Source organism: Psittacula echo, assembly GCF_963264785.1.
Source record: "Psittacula echo genome assembly, chromosome: 16".
In the NCBI taxonomy this organism is placed as follows: domain Eukaryota; kingdom Metazoa; phylum Chordata; class Aves; order Psittaciformes; family Psittacidae; genus Psittacula; species Psittacula echo.
In genome coordinates, this window is record NC_137752.1 from 9272380 (window position 1) to 9286896 (window position 14517).

Below are 14517 nucleotides of genomic sequence, written 5' to 3' on the forward strand. Positions count from 1 at the left end.
CTAACCCCGACCGAGCAGGGGGTACGCCACAAAATAGCCCAGCGTGGAGCCCACGATGGCCCCAAGGAAGATCCAAGCGTTGTAGGACATCACCGCCAGCATCACCATGTAGCCCAGCACCACCTGCACCACATGGAACAGCGTCTGACCAACGTGGTACTGAAACCACCTGTGGAAGAACCATGGAATCACAGTGGTTTGGGTTGGGAAGGACCTTAAGATCATGCAGTTCCAACCCCCTGTAATCATAGAATCAACCAGGTTGGAAAAGACCTTTAGGATCACCAAGTCCAACCGTTCCCCAGCACTGCCAAGGCCACTACTAACCCATGGCACCGAGGGCCTCATCTACATGGTTTGAGAAACCTCATAAGCAAAGGGCTGGGGGCAGCTGGAAGCTTCCCCCCTACCCTGCTGGTATCCCAGAGCATCCAGAGATGGGTTTGGGAAGTGGGGCAAGGTATGGGGGCTGCAAATAGCAGCACAGGGGGAAATCCTACTCCAAAGGATACTGGCAGTGAGCGAGCATCCTCAGGCATGGCTTGGGATTAAATACAAGAGGAAAAACCTAGCGCTTGGCTCCAAGGGTGGGAAGGGAAAGCCTGGGTCAGCCTTGCTGGGGTGCCTGAGCCCATTCCCGAAGCACAAGGACTCTCCTGCATGATAGCTCCCGGGGCAATGTGATCCCTTACGAAGCTGAAACCACCCTGGATATCTCCCAAAGGACCCCGATGGGGCAGGATACCCCTGGGGCCACCTCCTGAGGCTGTCCCACCCCTCCCTGCGAGCTCAGCACTCCAGGGCTGGCTCTCTCCAGCCTCCCTCCCAGGGGGCTGCATCCACATCCCTGATCCCCCCCTACCCTGAGCAGGGTGCGAGGGGTCCCTGTGGTACCTGCCCTGCGTGGGGCTGGGGACCCCCTCCTCTGGCTCCAGCAGCGGTTCCTGGCTGAGGCCGGGGGGCAGCGCCTGCAGCGCCCGCCGCAGCAGCACGGCCTTGCCCATCTTGATGGCTTCATAGAGCATGGAGAGCAGCAGGATCACCAGCACCGAGAGCACCATCCCTGCGGGGAAACACCCGCGGCTGCCCATGGCCATGCACTGGTGTGGGGGGAGAGGTGGTGGGAACCGGCACAAAGTGCTTGGGAATAGCGCTTGGACATTGCCCCATCCCTGGCAGTGTTCAAGGCCAGGTTGGACACAGGGGCTTGGAGCAAGCTGCTCCAGTGGAAGGTGTCCCTGCCTGTGGCAGGGGTTGGAGCTGGAGGAGCTTTAAGGGCCCTTCCAACACAAAGCATTCTATGATATCCATGGGATAAAGTGGAGGGAATGGGCTCCCAGGACTGGAATTGGGCAGCAGGTTGGTGAAGCACCGGAAAATGGTGCATTTAGCCCAATTCCTCCCTCTAAATTCCTAGGGAGTATTTTTTTGGAGGGCGATTGCTCTGAAAAGAATCAGCATCTTTGCATCGACTCCACTGAAAAAACTGGGGGCTATAATGTGATTCTGGGATAATAAAAGGAAAACCACCAGAAATGGGATCTGATCCAACACTGACTTGTGGGGGCTGGCAGGGCTGGGGGGGGATTCCAACACCTCCCTGTCTGCTGCTCTTGGGTTTGGAGGATGGAGCCTGCAGTGACTTGAGCTCTGCCCTGAGCCCTGCACACAGTAAGTGCCCCAGAGTTAATGCTGCGGGGTCCTGCTCTTCACTCCTCCTCACAGGAGTGCAAAGCTGCTCTTCAGTTCCATGCTCCACATCCGTTCTTCCAGGTGGAGAGCACAGGCAGCGGCACATGGATGCATGGATGGATGGATGGATGGATGGATGGATGCATGGATGGATGGATGGATGGATGCATGGACGGATGGATGCATGGACAGACGGATGGATTGATGGATGGATGGATGGATAGATGGATGGATGGATGGATGGACAGATGGATGGATGGAAGCATGGATGGATGGATGCATGGACAGACGGATGGATTGATAGATGGATGGATTGATGGATGGATGGACGGACGGATGGATGGATGCATGGATGGATGGATGGATGGATGGATGGATGCATGGATGGATGGATGGATGGATGCATGGATGCATGGATGGATGGATGCATGGATGGATGGATGGATGGATGGATGGATGGATGCAGGGATGGATGGATGGATGGATGGATGGATGGATGGATGGATGGATGCATGGATGGATAGATGCATGGATGAATGGACAGACGGACAGTGCCTTGGGGCTGGCAGCCTACCTGTGGGGGTGTGGACGTTCCAGAAGTCAAAGAGCAGCACTGCTGTATCCGAGAAGTAGAAGGACATCTGGAAGAGAGGAGAAGGAACTGCCTTGGAGTGATGGACACAGGGGTTGGGGCATCTGCGTCTTCAGCAGGTCCATGCAACATCCTCATCCCATCCCCCAGGGCTAAGTCCAGCCGGGGATTCACCCAGTGCTGCAATCGGTTTTTCCACAGGTTCTGGAACGGGAAGAGGAACTTGTACTGAAAACTGAGAGTCACGCTGAGCAGGCTTAACTGTGCCCTTGACTTCCTGCACCAGGTCCTGTGTGCGTCTGGACCAGTGAGAAAAACCAGGGATGCACTGCCAGGGATGGGGCAGCCACAGCTTCTCTGGGCACCCTGGGCCAGCGCCTCAGCACCCTCACAGGGAAGAGCTTCTGCCTAAGAGCTCAGCTCAGTCTCCCCTCTGGCAGGTTAAAGCCATTCCCCTTGGCCTGTCCCTACAGGCCCTTGTCCCAAGCCCCTCTCCAGGTTTCCTGCAGCCCCTTTAGGCACTGGAGCTGCTCTCAGGTCTCCCCTTAAGGAGCCTTCTCTTCTCCAGGCTGCCCCAGCCCAGCTCTCTCAGCCTGGCTCCAGAGCAGAGCTGCTCCAGCCCTCGCAGCAGCTCCATGGCCTCACTCCAAGAGCTCCACGTCCCATTCTATGATTGTGAGAGATGAGCCAAGGCTTCATTAGCCCAGATCTGAGAAGGGAAGGTCTGTGGGAGGCAGACAGAGGCTGGTGGACACCATCCACAGCCTCATCACAGCCACTTTGCTTCCCTTTGCCTCCCAGGGGTTTCTCTGCTGAAGCACCCAGAGCCACAAGCGCAGCCTCCTGACCATGGGCTGGTCCCGGGACGCCTCCATGGCAGAGCAGCATCGGTGCAAGCTGGGATCATACAAAGGCATCAACCCACTTCCCTTATCACACTGAAACAGGAGGAGCAAGTATTGCTGTTGTGTAAAGAACCCTCCCACAGAGCTGGCACCACAATGCCAAGCCCTGCTTGGTTTCACCATCAAAAAACCAGGACTTTTGTTGGGTTTTTCCCCTCCCTTTGGTGAACCTCTCCAGGGATGGCTCGTGGGGCTCGTGCCCTCCTCTCTGCTGTTACCCTGTTACTGACACCAGCAGATGCAGTCAACAGGACTGGCCTTGGCCAGAAATACCATCCAACAACCGGGCGTCCACACTACAACGGGCTCTAATTACACCCTTCGGCCACTCCTCACCCTTGCACATTAGCATGTGTAATTGGCTCACAGCTTTAAGCTTCCTTTGGCAACAGATTCATGATAATTAGATTTAAATGGAGCTATTTCTCCTCTACAGGTTTCACCCACAAGTCAGCAGCACCTTGTGAGGAGCAGGTAACTACTTCAGTGACAAGGGAACACAAGTAATGGGCAGAAGATCCCTTCTGCTGCCCCAGGTCACCCAGCCTGGGGTGAAGTCAGGTCTTTAGGTACCCAGTGTGGCCATGAGGCCAAAATGCCTCTTACCCAGCGAGATGCTACAAGAGACCTGGAGAGGGGCTTTGGACAAGGGCCTGTAGGGACAGGACAAGGGGAATGGGTTCAAACTGAAACAGGGGAAGTTCAGGTTGGAGATAAGGCAGAAGCTCTTCCCTGTGAGGGTGCTGAGGCGCTGGCACAGGGTGCCCAGAGAAGCTGTGGCTGCCCCATCCCTGGCAGTGTTCAAGGCCAGGTTGGACACAGGGGCTTGGAGCAAGCTGCTCTAGTGGAAGGGGTCCCTGCCCGTGGCAGGGGTTGGAGCTGGAGGAGCTTTAAGGTCCCTTCCAACACAAACCAGGCTGGGATGCTGTGAAAACACAAACCCCGGCTGCCCAGCACATCCCGACCTGCTGCTCCAGTCCAACTGGGATACCCGGCCCTGCACACTGGGATGAGCCTGTAGGAGCTGCAGCTCATTGGCTTGCAGAGCAGCATGGCAAGCAGGACGGTGCCACAGGGTGCCCAAGCTGCAGCCCCATGCTGGGGACACATTGTCCTGGGGAGGATGCTCCAAGAGCTGGTGTGAGCCACCCTTGGGACCTTGCAGGGGGCCGCTGGCAGGAAACTGGGGGGACCCAGTAGCCTTAAACATCACCCAGTGAGGTTCAGCAAGGGCCCAAGTACCGGTACAGGCTGGGGGTGACCTGCTGGAGAGCAGTTCAGCTGACAGAGACCTGGAACTGTTGGTGGATGATCAGTTAAGTTGACCACGAGCCAGCCCGTGCAGCCAGGAGGGACAACAGCATTCTGGGGTGCATGGGGAGCAGTGTGGCAGCAGGTCAAGGGAGGTGATTCCTCCCCCTCTACTGACCCTGGTGAGGCCACATCTGGAGCACTGTATCCAGTGCTGGGCTCCTCAGTACGAGGCAGACAAGGAGCTGCTGGAGAGGGTCCAGTGGAGGCCACAAGGATGCTCAGGGGTCTGGAGCATCTCTGTGATGAGGAGAGATTGTGGGAGCTGGGCCTGGTTAGTCTGGAGAAGAGGGGATCCCATCAGTGCAGATCAGTATCTCAAAGGTGGGTGCCAGCAGGACGCTGCCAGACCCTTTGAGTAGTGCCCAGTGACAGGACGAGGAGCAATGGCCATAAACTGAACCACAACAAGCGTCACCTCAACATGAGCAAGAACTTCTTTACATTGAGGGTTGCAGAGCCCTGGCACAGGCTGCCCAGGGGGTTGTGGAGTCTTCCTCTCTGGAGCCATCCCAAACCCACCATGGACACGTTCCCGTGTGCCCTGCTCTGGGTGCCCTGCCCTGGCAGGGGGCTGCACTGGATGATCTCCAGAGGCCCCTTCCATCACGAGTGATGCTGGGATTGTGGGATCACATCTGAGCTCTGGGTGTGAAGCGAATCCACTTCGGGCTGATGGCTCAAGGCCTCTGCTGGAACTTGAGCTCCTGCTGCGAGTGCCTGGTGTGAGCCCAGCGCGGTGACAGCCCCTCCATGGGAGATGAGGAACGGGACACGGACGGAGACGGGTGAGGGGAAGCTGGCAGAGTGGAGATGGGGAAGCCTTCGGGGTGGGGATGCAGCAGCACGGGGCTGCGAGGAGCAGACAGACCGGCTACAAACAGACACAGACAGAGCTGGGCGCAGCTCGCTGGAGCCCCCGCTATCTGCGGGCTCTGACACAGCCCCGCTTAGGCTTGAGGCGAAGGGGAACCGGGGTGAAGGGGAACCGGGGTGAAGGGGAACCGGGGTGAAGGAGGGAACGGGTGAAGCTCGGTCCGGCGCCCGCCCGCACCGGAGCGGGGGTCCGGTCCCCGCTGATCCATGGGGCAGCCAGTGCCGCACGGGAGGCCGCGGGCACACGCACCCCAGCACACACCCGGCTCCCCCCGTCCCGTCCCCGCTCACCTGCATGGCGGCGGCGCGGGGCCCGTCCCGGGGCGGCTCAGCTCGGCCAGTTCCCGTTCCCGGCCCGTTCCCGTTCCCGGCCCGTCGCGGGCTCCTGACGCGCGGCGCGGGGCTTCCCGGGAGATGTAGTGCGGGGGGGCGGGAGCGTGTGAGAGAGCTGGGCTGGGTCAGCCTGGAGGGGGGAAGGCTCCTGAAGGGGAGACCTGAGAGCAGCTCCAGTGCCTAAAGGGGCTGCAGGAAACCTGGAGAGGGGCTTGGGACAAGGGCCTGTAGGGACAGGCCAAGGGGAATGGCTTGAACCTGCCAGAGGGGAGACTGAGATGAGCTCTTAGGCAGAAGCTCTTCCCTGTGAGGGTGCAGAGGCGCTGGCCCAGGGTGCCCAGAGAAGCTGTGGCTGCCCCATCCCTGGCAGTGCTCAAGGCCAGGTTGGACACAGGGGCTTGGAGCAAGCTGCTCCAGTGGAAGGTGTCCCTGCCCGTGGCAGGGGTTGGAGCTGGAGGAGCTGTAAGGTCCCTTCCAACACAAACCAGGCCGGGATTCTATGGATTTGGCATTGCTTGAACCACTCCATAGGCAACTGTGCCCCTCAGAAAGCTTCAGCTGCTGCTCTCCCCATCCCCTGGTACAGGGTACCTGGCTGCCACTGCTCTGCTGGCATCAGCATTGATGCCCAACCTCATTGGCACACAACAGGGCAGCCTGGACACCTGTGCTAGAGGGCAGAGTGGGCAAGCTCTGCTTTAACGGTCCCAAACCTGAAGGGTGCTGAGAAAACCACACTGCAGCACGAAGCCAGCTGAGATCCGGGCTTTCTGGGCTGTGTACCAGCACCTAGGCTTGGGTACCACATATAAACCTCTGCCTGCCTGGGGCCAAGCAGCCCAGCGATAGTGGGATGATAAGAGGCAAGAGAAACACTGCTGGGAACAGCAAATATGAAGTGATACCAGTGCTGCAGCACGGAGCCAAACAGCTCCAGTCCCTGCCCTTGCCTGATCAGAGCCTTGTAGCAGCCTTGCTATAGCAGCCCTCTGCCCTTCACAGGAGCTGCAGACTCAAAACAGAGCCAGGACTTGGGGGGTTTTGCCTTTTCCACCCCTTTTTAGTACCTGATGGCTGGAAAGGCTGGGAACAGGAGCAGAGAGCAGGCAGCAGAGCATGGACCTGCTTGCCTGGGCTGCCAGGGCTTCCCCTCAGCCTGATCCATGGATTTGTGCACTAAGGCAAAGCCAAGCCCTTTTCCTCCCAAGCTGGCAGTGTTGCTGCTTGCTTTTCTCTTTAGCAAAGAGCTCCTGATGATTTCAGTTTCCCAAGCCTCCCCCATCACTCATCAATCAGCACCTTCTCATATATATAATATATATATAATTTATAGAGAAATGACTTTTGTAAACAGCATTCTTCTACTCCAGAAGGGAAGCGTAGTCTGTGCCGTAACACAGCTACAGACAGGTATCTCCGGGGAGCCCATTGTCACTCCCAGCCACCAGCATGGCCCCAGCAGGACAGTTCCTGGGTGAGGAGGGCACCAGCTCGGTTTGGGTGTCACCGGTTTCAGCTGAAGCAAACTGGTCCCACTGTGAAACCGAACTGGTGCGAGGCGTCTCCGTTGTGGAACACGGCCAGGTCCCGCAGCGGCAGCAGGGACAGCTCCTCGCTGGCGAAGTGGAAGATGGTGTCGGTGATGGAGGAGTCGTTGTCCAGCTGAAAAGAGCACAGGGGCAGCTGAGCGGCACCAAAACCTTGGTCTGGTGGCCTGAGGGACCCTCGTGGAGCACCCGCTGTCCCCCCTGCTGCTCTGGGTGCTCCTTGGTGCACCCAATGGCCAGGTCTCCATCCCCGGCTTCTCCAGGGAGGTGGCCTCCCCCCCGTCACCCTGAGACACCCCATCCCCTGCCATATCCCAGCCTTGGTCCTAGGAAGAGGATGCTCTCCATCTCCATCCCCATCCCGCTGCAGGAAGTGGATGCTCCCCATCCCCATCCCACCATGGGAAGCCTCGTCCGCCAGGTCTACCCCAAACCCTGAGGGTGCAAACGTGAACCAAGGGGCAAATGCTGGGGAAGGGGCTCCGTCTGGATCTGTCTGCAGGAGGCCTCACCACGCAGCCCTGCAGGCTGGCTGCATAGCTCTGCTCCCGGGAATCGGCCAGGAAGCGGATTTCTTTCTGCAGCTGGGGCTGGCCCTGCTCCGGGGCCGGTCTGCAGGAGTAGGAGACCTTCTGTGTGACCAGGCGGCTGTGCAGGCGCAGGAACCGGAGCTGCACTGCGCTGGCCCCTGTGTACTCGAGCTACAGGCAATGAGAGAGGAACCGGGTAATGGGAGCTGCATGGATCTAATGGAGGAATCTGTGCTCCCCCCGGTTGAAAGCTGGGATTCAGCTGTCTGCTGAAGCACTGGTTTGGGTTTTCTTTGCAGAAGAAGGTGGCACAACCCCTGTGCCTGGGCATTGCACAGGAGACCCCCAGCCCCTTGAGATGGGCTTTGTGTCGCATGGGGCTGGGTACTCACCAGGAAGCCCCCAGGCAGGGTGCTGAACCACTCGAAGGTGTTCTCAGAGGTGTAAGTGCTCAGCCAAGCCTTGATGGGGACCTGGGGGCAGTGGGGACCGGGTCACACTGTCCAAGCAGGACAAAAAGGCAGCGGTACCAAAGCTGTCCCTGCAGCCTGGTCGCACACCACGACCAGGATCTGCTCCCACAGCTCCCTGTGACAGCAGCAGCCAGCAGAGCAAGGGACCGGCCACACCGTCCCCCTGCAGCCCCACCAACCTGTCCTCACCAGCCCCAAGAGGTAACAGGGCTGAAGCCGCCCCATACCTGGTTGTGGACGGGGGCTATGCAGGTCTCACCCCCCGCTGTGAAGTTGCAGAAGGCCACCAGCGCGTCCTGGGGGCTGCCCTGGTTGGGATCGATGTGGTATTGCCCTGGAGGGAGGCAGAGGGCAGCTCCTAGCACCAGGGTTTTGGCATGGGGATGATGCCACGCGGTGCCATCCCACCTCAGCTTGTGCTGTATCCCTGGCTGCAACCTCCATCCTCTTGGGATGCAGCCAGACTGCTCCCCCGTTCCTCCAGGGATGAAACCCAATTGAGCTCATCCCCCACATCCTCATCCCCTGTTAATGCTGATGTAACCCTGCCTGGGGCTGGGGTCCCCCCGTGTGCACCCCGGTACCATCAGGGAGGTGAGGATGAGCCAGCAGCAGCTCCTTGCAGGTGGCTGCCGGGTTGGCTTTGGTGCCATTGGGATGCTCCACGAGGGCTTGCAGCTCCTGGCTCAGGGTGTCCAGCAGAGCCCAGACCGCAGTGTAGTTCAGGTGGTTGGAGGGATAAATTAGGTGCTAAAGGCAAAGGAAGGGACATAACCAAGCTGATATTAGCCCCTCGCTCTTATTTGGGTGAGGAGCATCATCAGGAGCTCAGGGAGTTGAGACATGCAGAGGACAAGCATGGTGGGAGAGGGGTTAACCATATCTGCTTGCTCTTTGTACAAGGGCCTTGGACCTTACGCACACAGGACTTAGAAGCAGTGGGACATGGGACACCACCACTGTCAGCCCCTTCCCACCCTCATGGCACCCATCAGAGCAGGGATGGGAAGCTTTGGTGGCACCACATGGGGATGGGAAGCCCTTGTCCCCATGCACTCACCCGCAGCTCCTCCCTGGACAGCATCAGCATGGGTCCACTGGGGCCAGGGGGGCCGGGGGGGCCCTGTGTGACAATGACAACGCTGGTGACAGTGGCTGCTGCTCCTGAGCCCACCGCCATGCTCACAGCTCCTCCAATGGTGCCATCGGCTGCCTGTCCCCATGCCATGGCACCCACAGCATGCGGGAGCAAGGGACCCGTGTTCTGGCACGAGGGACATTGGGGGCCCCACTTACTGGCAGCCCTGGTGCACCCCTGGGTCCTGGCAGCCCTGGGAAGCCTTTCAGCCCCTGCCAAAGGAGGAGGTGGAGGAGGGAAGAGAAGCAAAGGGTGCGATGCTGCTGTGTGGAGCTGCACCTCAGGGTGCCCCATGGGGCCACCCCGCACCTCAGGGACAGGGCAGGAGGGGAGGGTGCCCATGGCAGGGCTGAGCCCAGCTCCAAGCGCTCCCCTGTACTCACTTTGGGTCCAGACAAGCCCTGGAAGAGAAGGACAAGGCCCAGGGAAGCGGGAGGCAGGCGGGATCAAAGCCCCATCCCAGCGGGATGCGATCCCTGTTGGGGAGCAAACCCCAAACCCGATGGGAGGGTGAAGGACTCACCGGTGTCCCGGGGGTGCCAGGGTGTCCCCGTGTGCCAGGGGGGCCAGTGTCACCCTGCAAAGGCACCAGAGGAGGTCAGGGCATCTGCCAGCACTATGCCCTCTGACAACACAGCCCCTTTCCCAGGCGGATTTGGCATGGAAAAATGAGTTCACCCCAAATACCTCTTGGAGGTCCCCTTCCATCCTGCCCTTACCTGCTGTCCCTTGGGTCCTGGCCTTCCAGGGATACCCTGAGGTCCCAGCTTGCCCTAGGAGCCAAAGGTGTCACACAGGGTGACAAGGGACCAAGGGGAGGGAGGAAAAGAGCAAATCCCTTCACGTACCTTGAAGCCATCGTCCCCTTGCTGGCCCAGCTCCCCCGCGCTGCCCTTCTCGCCCTGGGAGAGACAGGGAGAGCTTTGGTGGCAAAGAGAAGGATGGAAACCCCTCCAGGGACACCAGCATTGGTGGGGGCTTTGCCCCAAGGGTGGGCATCAGAACCTTGCTCTAGTTCATCATCATTATCATCATCATCATCATCATCATCATCTAGTTACTCATCAAATCAGTGGTCCTCCACTGGGTAGGCAATGGAGGCTTTGCTTGCTGCATGACCCTGGCAGGAGGGTCCATTTCCCAAGGCCAAACATCTCCTGGCCTCCAGCAAGCAGCTGGAAATGGGCAATTTATGAAGAAAAACCCAAGCCCATTCTTTATATTTGGTAGAATTCACTGTGGCCATAGGAGGGAAGGAGGGGGGTGATGGAGCATCTCCCTCTTCTGCTCAGCTGCAGGTCTGAAAGGCTTTTACCCCAGACTGAAATAGCACTTAGGAAAAGCCTCAGAAGTTCCCCAAACCTGCTCAGCTCTGTCCTTGCTGATTGCCCTGGAGTGATTGAGGAGCTGTCAGTGCACTTAAAGCTGTATTTATTACCAGGGTTTCATTCTCCTGATGGCTGTGAGGAGCCACCGGCCCCCAGGGACTGCCTGTCCCTGATTTACAGCCTGCCAGCTGATGGATGGGGCCATAAGGATGAGCTTGGCCTCTCTGGCCAAGGTTGGATCCATCAGCACATCAGTAATAGCACAGAGGAGGTACGTGCTTGTGCTGCATCAGCATCCGTGCTGAGAGCAGGGATTAAACTGCCTGCTGCTGCTTGCAGCTCTAGGAGGATGGAAGATGCTTTGGAGAGAGTCTAAAGGTCCCAGCACCCAGGGACCTGGTGGGCAATCCCCAAAGATGCTGCAGTGACCAGGATTCAAGAAGAGGGGACAAAGCGATGGCATCCAGCAGGTTAAATGCTGACCTCAGTGCTCATGTGCCTGGTACATGTCACCTACCTTGGGTCCTTTCAGTCCAGGGTCTCCTTTCATGCCCTTCAGCCCTGGAATGCCCTGAGGGAGAAACAATGTGGTTCTGCATCACCCTGCGCTGAGCTGCTCCCATTGGCAAGGAGCAACCTCGCCATGGCTGAGGATGCCACCAGGATGCTGGGAATTTCAGGCAGTTTTAGGAACTTGGAGGCAGCTTTGAAAGTTTGAGATTTAGAAACTCTGAGGCCAGGTTGGACACAGGGGCTTGGAGCAAGCTGCTCCAGTGGAAGGGGTCCCTGCCCGTGGCAGGGGTTGGAGCTGGATGGGCTTTAAGGTCCCTTCCAACCCAAAGGAAGGGATTCTGTGATGCACTGGAAGGAAAGCGTTTGGTCTCCAGAGGAACTGATTGGAAATGATGCGATCTGCCTGAGTGCACACAGACTGTGTGTAGCTGGGATGAAACTGGGAAGCAGAAGGCAAGAGGAGATTCATGAACGATGGATGGATGGAACACCTCAAAACTCGGCTCATTTTAAATGAGTCTCTCCTTTGGTTGTCCATGGAGCTCGGTTGCACTGGGATACCTGGGGGGGGGGGGGGCAGCTGGTACCCCATAACTTCCCAACCTCATACTCACATAGGGTCCTTGGGGTCCCTGGGGTCCTTCCAGCCCCTTGTCACCTGGGTGGCCCTGAAATGCAAAGGTGAGAGACCCTGGCTGGTGTGAGAGCAGGGCAGGAGCGATGCTCTGGTGCCTCCTGCAGGGAGAGCAGCCTATGGGGTGCAGGAGACCCCCCTTGGGCTGGAAGGGGACACGGGGCCCTCCAGCTACATGATTCCAACCTACCTTGTGTCCCCGGGGTCCTCTCGGGGGCTGGGGGCCCGCCTTGCCTCGCTTGCCCTGTGAATAACAGAAGAAAGCCTCAAGGGCAATTCAAGCCTGTTAAAGGCTCTAAGCTGATTCCCTTGCATCCCCCTTGCTCCCCTTCCGGGGATGCTGAGCCCCCAGCAAACTGGGATCCCTCTGCAAGACCTCCAAGCATCAGCCTCCCATCACCCTCCATGGGGACAGCGGTGCCATTTACCCGTCTGCCAGCTTCTCCGGGGACTCCTTGTTGTCCTTCCCGCCCCACATCACCCTGGGGGAAGAGAAGATGTGGGTCACCAGCGGCCTGGCCACATCCTGGACCAGGGAAGAGGGGCTGCTCTGGGACCCTGGTGATGGATACCAAGGCCATGGTGCAGAGCTGGCCGGTGAAGGGAAGTCCCCTGTATCCCCCCAAGGGCACCTAGGGCAGGATGGAGGCAGATCTATAGGGCTGAACTGGGGAGACCTGCCAGCCCCTCACCCCAGAACCAGCCAAGGCAGGCCAAGGGTGTCCAAGGGTCCTGTGTTTGCCAGGCATGGATGAGCAGTTGCCTTTACAGTGGGGAAAACCATGTCTGCTTAGGGTGATTCCCACTGATTTCTCTCCATGGACCACAATGGGGCTGACCAGCTCATGGCCACCCCATGCCTGGTGGCTGCTCCCCCTCAGTGCCCCCTGCAGAGGAGGATTTTGGAGGTACCTTTTCTCCTTTGCGGCCTTTCCACCCTTCAGGACCAGCTTGTCCTGGAGACCCCTAAAAACCCAAATGAGAAGGAAACCCCTCTGTAAGGATGCTGCAGCAGGGATGCCCCCTCTTGCCTCCCTGCCTGCTCTTGCGCCAGTGTGCACAGGAGGATGCTCTAAGATGGGATATTTCAGTGGGAGCAGGAGATGCTGCCCATGGGGTACATGGGCAGCATCCATTGCTGCAGCAGGGACATCTCCGCATCCCAGCGCCTGTGCCAGTAGCCCAACTCCATCCTGCTCCTCACCATTGGTCCCAGTACTCCTGGCTCGCCCGGCTCCCCTTTCGCACCTGCCAGGCCCTAGGAAGGAAACCAGGAATCAACCCAATGCTGACCAATAAGCTCCAGGGTTATCCATTGGGGCAGCATTTACCTCGGTGCCGCTCAGCCCTGTGGCTCCAGCTTCACCCGGGGGCCCAAGAGAACCCTGAGTTCGTTTGGGCACAGAACAAGAGATTGGCATCAGCTCTGGGTTATTTGTAAGGCAGGAGGGCAAGTACAAGCCTCTGACTTGCACCAGGGTCTGGAGTGGGGTTGTTCCCCCCAGGGACCGTGTTTCAGGGATGTCCCCATTGCAGAGATGCAGTTGCTGTTACCTGCTGGCCTGGCTGGCCCTTGGCACCCACTGATCCTCTGGCTCCTTGGTGCCCGGTGTATCCCTGCAGCCCAGGGGCACCCAGCGGCCCCATGGCACCCACTGCGCCCTGCAGTGCACATACAGACCATGCACCCATTGCACCCCAGCCCAAACCCGCCTAGAGCTGGGGCCGAGGAGCTGCACCTTGAGGGGCTTCACCCAACTATAGCTCTGTAAACGCTTGTATTCCTGGGGCTTATTCCATGTGCCAGCGTCTTCCAGCAAAGTAATCACACAAATTAACCATAGAACCATGGAATGGTTTGGGTTGGAAGGGATCTCAAAGCTCCTCCAGCTCCAACCCCTGCCACAGGCAGGGACCCCTTCCACTAGAGCAGCTTGCTCCAAGCCCCTGCGTCCAACCTGGCCTTGAACACTGCCAGGGATGTTAAGGACTTGTCCTGCCTGGGCAGAGCGGCACTGCAGCATGGGAAAACATGGATGCAAATGGGATTTATCCTGCAGCAGAGTGCAGGCATCACTAATACAGCTGTGGCTCTGTGCATGGCAGGGCTACAACCATGAAATGCATCCAAAGGCAGCTCCCCTGCCCTTACAGAGACCTCCAGAATTGCTTTGGAAAGGCAGAGGAGGAGGAAGCCAAACACCGTGCACCTGCCTCAGGCAGGTTCTGAGAGCCAGGCATTAACTGCACAATGGCGTGGCACTTCTGCAGTGTTTAACAGCTCTATTAAAGTGCCTTTATGGAGCTTTGGCTCTGGGGAGCAATGACTCAGTTACAAACCCGTTGCAAAGCAGGACCTGCAGCAGAGCTGCCTTTGTGGCCATCCCCTGGGTGAGGCACAGCCCCAGCCCCAGGCTCTGCGGCTCAAGGTGCCACCAAACCTCTTTCCCAGGGAGGTTTTGCATGGTCAGGGCCAGTACTTACCACTGGACCGGATTTGCCGGCATCTCCCTTGGGTCCCTCATCTCCAGCAGGTCCCTATGGTGATGGTGGGGATTTAGAATAAGCCTGACGCCACCATGTGCTTCCTGCTCGGGTGTTTTAACCCTTGTACCATGTTCAACTGGCCAGGGCACATGCCCAGG

The 14517-nt window shown here is 58.5% G+C and overlaps 2 protein-coding genes across 2 annotated transcripts in view; both read right to left on the reverse strand.

The window, feature by feature from the left end:
- On the reverse strand, positions 1-5738 carry SLC31A2 (solute carrier family 31 member 2; the record flags this gene model as incomplete). The annotated part of the gene is made up of 4 exons (XM_080630481.1): positions 5668-5738; positions 2267-2333; positions 895-1063; positions 1-169 (listed from the first exon to the last, which is right to left on the reverse strand). Exons 1-4 carry the CDS (start codon positions 5671-5673, stop codon positions 1-3), a joined length of 411 nt encoding a protein of 136 aa, XP_080486607.1. The 5' UTR covers positions 5674-5738.
- Positions 5739-7221: 1483 nt separating this feature from the next.
- LOC308227664 (uncharacterized protein) overlaps positions 7222-14517 on the reverse strand; it is a gene marked incomplete at both ends in the record, with an annotated part of 53903 nt that continues 46607 nt past the window's right edge. Inside the window, 20 exon segments of the mRNA XM_080630416.1 lie at positions 7222-7371; positions 7769-7957; positions 8179-8259; positions 8487-8593; positions 8844-9009; positions 9320-9382; positions 9556-9609; positions 9781-9798; positions 9921-9974; positions 10117-10170; positions 10246-10299; positions 11243-11296; positions 11853-11906; positions 12063-12116; positions 12301-12354; positions 12785-12838; positions 13077-13130; positions 13204-13257; positions 13427-13534; positions 14357-14410. Of these exon segments, the coding sequence (XP_080486542.1) occupies positions 7222-7371; positions 7769-7957; positions 8179-8259; positions 8487-8593; positions 8844-9009; positions 9320-9382; positions 9556-9609; positions 9781-9798; positions 9921-9974; positions 10117-10170; positions 10246-10299; positions 11243-11296; positions 11853-11906; positions 12063-12116; positions 12301-12354; positions 12785-12838; positions 13077-13130; positions 13204-13257; positions 13427-13534; positions 14357-14410 (1530 nt within the window).